The sequence below is a fragment of the Gastrolobium bilobum genome, unplaced genomic scaffold (genome assembly GCF_033153095.1).
Source record: "Gastrolobium bilobum isolate Gb01-03AN ecotype WA unplaced genomic scaffold, APGP_CSIRO_Gbil_v1 utg3205, whole genome shotgun sequence".
Lineage (NCBI taxonomy): Eukaryota > Viridiplantae > Streptophyta > Magnoliopsida > Fabales > Fabaceae > Gastrolobium > Gastrolobium bilobum.
Window position 1 is genome coordinate 1 of NW_026899186.1, and position 3,509 is coordinate 3,509.

The 3,509-nt window shown below is 39.6% G+C and overlaps 1 protein-coding gene and 1 non-coding gene across 2 annotated transcripts; one reads left to right on the top strand and one right to left on the bottom strand.

The window, feature by feature from the left end:
• Positions 1-539: 539 nt before the first annotated feature.
• LOC133288036 (uncharacterized) lies at positions 540-2,812 on the bottom strand (the record flags this gene model as incomplete). Its single annotated transcript, XM_061485726.1, has 2 exons — positions 1,412-2,812; positions 540-1,334 (listed from the first exon to the last, which is right to left on the bottom strand). Coding segments are annotated over exons 1-2 (2,196 nt in total), but the record flags the coding sequence as incomplete, so codon positions are not given.
• Positions 2,136-2,241, top strand: LOC133288091 (small nucleolar RNA R71). Its single transcript, XR_009748327.1, has one exon. It is a non-coding gene; the product is annotated as a small nucleolar RNA R71 (small nucleolar RNA).
• Positions 2,813-3,509: the final 697 nt, after the last annotated feature.

Consider the following 3,509-nt stretch of genomic DNA (forward strand, 5'->3'; position numbering starts at 1 on the left):
TGTTATTGTTGCCTTCGGTTAGATGGTGTGCTCAACATGGTATCTAGCTTCCTCCAGATACTTGAGAAACGGGATGCTATGTGTGCCCGCCAATCCAACCACTTGAATCTTCTTTGGGCTAACCTAGTGATTAGGGTTCAATCTCCTTTGCTGCTCCCTAGAGCTACTGGTTGGGTCAGTCAACAGAATTTTATGTGTGCAATAAGAAGGGCTAATACCTTTTATGTCTGCTAAAGACCAACCTATAGCCCTTTTAAATTTTTTTAAAACAGTCAGCAACTGTTCTTCCTCTAGCACAGTGAGCAGATTGGACACTATGACAGGCAAGGTATCTTTTTCTCCTAGGTAAGCATACCTAAGATGATTAGGCAGAGGTTTGAGTTCTAACACAGGGGGCTCTTCAATTGAAGATTTGGGAATTTTTAACCCTCTCTTGGCCAATTCTAATGACTCAAAATTTTTATTTTTCCAAACGACATCAGTTTTAGAATTCAGCCACTTCTTGGGTATTTCATGGCTTTTAAAATATTAAATTTTACTTGTTCCCCATTCACATTCATGACCAACTCACCCTCCTTAACATCTATGACAGCCCCACCAGTGGCTAAGAAAGCCCTTCCCAAAATAATTGGAACCTCTCTGTCTTCCTCATAGTCTAAAATTATAAAATCAACAGGTAGAATGAATTTATCTACTTTCACCAAAACATTCTCTACTTTCCCTTCCGGATAAACTAGAGACCTATCAGCCAACTGTAATGTGACAGTGGTGGGATTAGGCTCTCCTACTTTCAGCTTTTTGTACACACTCAAAGGCATTAAGTTGATACTAGCACCTAAATCACACAATGCTCTGCCTATGTAGTGGTCTCCTATGGTACAAGGGATTGTAAAACTTCCTGGGTCTCCTAGTTTAGGAGGTATCTTACTAAGAAGATATTGACTGCTCTCTTGTGTAAGAGCAACAGTCTCAAACTCTTCTAGCCTCCTTTTTCTTGAAAGAATTTCTTTCATGAACTTTACATAAGAGGGCATTTGTTCCAATGCATCAACAAATGGAATGTTGACATGCAACTGTTTTAGGAGGTCTAGAAATTTCCTAAACTGATTATCTTGCTTCTGCTTTTGCAACCTTTGAGGAAAGGGTGGTGGAGGTCTTTTTGAAGTAGCAGGTGTCTCACTATTTGGCTTAGGGGTCAAACCCTTTTGAGTAGGTTTTTCAATGGAATTATTCCCTAAAGGCTCATCTATAGAGGGCTGAGTGTCTGATTCGACCAAAATGGGTGAAGAGTTATTGTGCACAACCCCTTGGGGGCTATTATGAACAACAGAATTCTGAACAGGTTCAGAATTTGCATCCTTTTCTTTCTGCATGTTCTCCCCTTCTTTTTTTTTAATGTGGAAGGTCTAACCAAAGCCAAGCTGTTTTGCTTGGTCTCATTCTTAACCAAATATTCCCTTAACAAAGCTTCTAAAGAAGAGGATGGAGCAATAGGCATCTCACTAGGTTGAACAACAGCTTGCTGCCTTGAAGTTTGTTGGTAATTCTGGGTAGGAAAAGGTATTTTTGTTTGGGCATTAGAAGGACCAGCTTGCTGCCCCTGCCCTTGAAAATATTGAGGTTGTTGGTTCTGCCTCCATCCCTGGTTAAAGTTATTGGGAAAAATATTTTGGGGGAGAGTATTTTGGTTTCTATTTTGGTTTCCCACATAAAACACAGATTCTGGGTTGGATGGGCAGCTATCATACAAATGGGGCCCACCACAGCAAACACAAGTTACACTTGTGTTTATTGCATTAACTTGAGGTTGGGTCACAGGTATTTGAGGTGCAGGAACTTGGGATTGGGATAATCTTGCCTCAATGGTTTGTCCTTGGGTTCTCACTAAATTGGACAGTGCATCAAACTTGGCTGAAAGAGCTGTTACAGGGTCTATCTCATGTAAACCAGCCACTCTCCTTGGCTGATTTCTCTCTTCAGGCCATTGGGCATAATTTTGAGTCATTTGTTCTAACAACTCATGGGCTTGGTTAAAGGACATAGTCATAAACATGCCATTAGCAGCAGAATCTGCCAAGGCCCTGTTTTGAGTATTTAGGCCATTGTACAGGGTTTGTAACACTGCCCAAGAAGGCAAACCATGATTTGGGCATTGCTTAAGAAGGTTCTTGTACCTCTCCCACACATCCACTAGTGTCTCTCCATCCCTCTGCATGAAGTTAGCAATATCACCTCTAGTTTGCACTATCTTATTAGAGGGGGAAAATTTCATAATGAATTTCTCAGCAAGGGTGTGCCAATTGGTTATAGAGTTGGATGGAAGGGAGTTCAACCATTCTTTGGCTTTGTCAGCCAGTGAATGAGGGAAGAGCTTCAATCTTAACACATCATCCGAGATGTTAGGATTCCTAAAAGTGTTGGCCACTTCTATGAAATTTCTAAGGTGCTTGTGTGGGTCTTCCATCAACAACCCATGAAACTGCCCCATGTTTTGAAGCATGGTGAACATCACCGGTTCTAATTTGAAGGGCACTCCATTCACAGGTTGGGCTATGCTTGGATCTAACTCATCCAACACAGGTATGATGAAGTCCATCATGGACCTATCATTATCATTTATAACAGGTGGTTCCCTTATCCTTGCAGGTCCTCCTACCCCATCATTCCCATTTACACTTCCTAAATCCTCCATTTCTTCAATTTCTAGAAGTGGAATTTGCCTATGTGCTTTCTGGGCTCTTCTCCTAACTCTAAATGTCCTCTCAGGTTCAGGGTCAATTGAATATATGAACGGGTGTGGAGTTGCACTCATGCACCCCTTTTTAACTAAAACAGGTAAACCTGACTTAGCTAAAACACCTAGATTACTAACCAACTTTTATGCAGAACAAGCAAAAATAAAATAAAATAAACACACAAGAACCTGCAAGCAGAAAAGTCCCAAGACAGTTCACAGCCTGACGGCTTTATAAGGCAGTAACAACTCACCCTCACACAGGGTGGAACTAATAATTAAAATAAAATTAAAACTAAAAAAAAATTAAATGACATAAAATAAACAGAATATGAACGGAACAGATTTTAAACTACCAATATTCAAGACACTATAGTAATAATAACTAAAACAAAACTGAAACAGAATTCACATGAGCTACACTAAAAAACAGCAAAAAGAAGCAGTTCAAAAATAGCAATCACACAGAAATCTGATCATATACGCCTCGATCCCCGGCAACGGCGCCAAAAACTTGTTGCCTTGCTAACAGTTGTGCAAGTAATGCGCGCAAGTATACGCGACAACAAGTAATATAGGGCTGTTATAAGTCCCAGTTATCGTTCCCACAAGGATCGTTGGCGTTTTGAAATGACTAAAATTTGTAATTGCTTAAAACTGAGTTACTATTTGAAAATAGAAGAAATAAAATTGTAAAGTAAAAAAAAATATTCTAAAATGGACCTAAAACACTACTGTTCACTTTTCTTTTAAAATTTTCTAAATTACTTTCCTA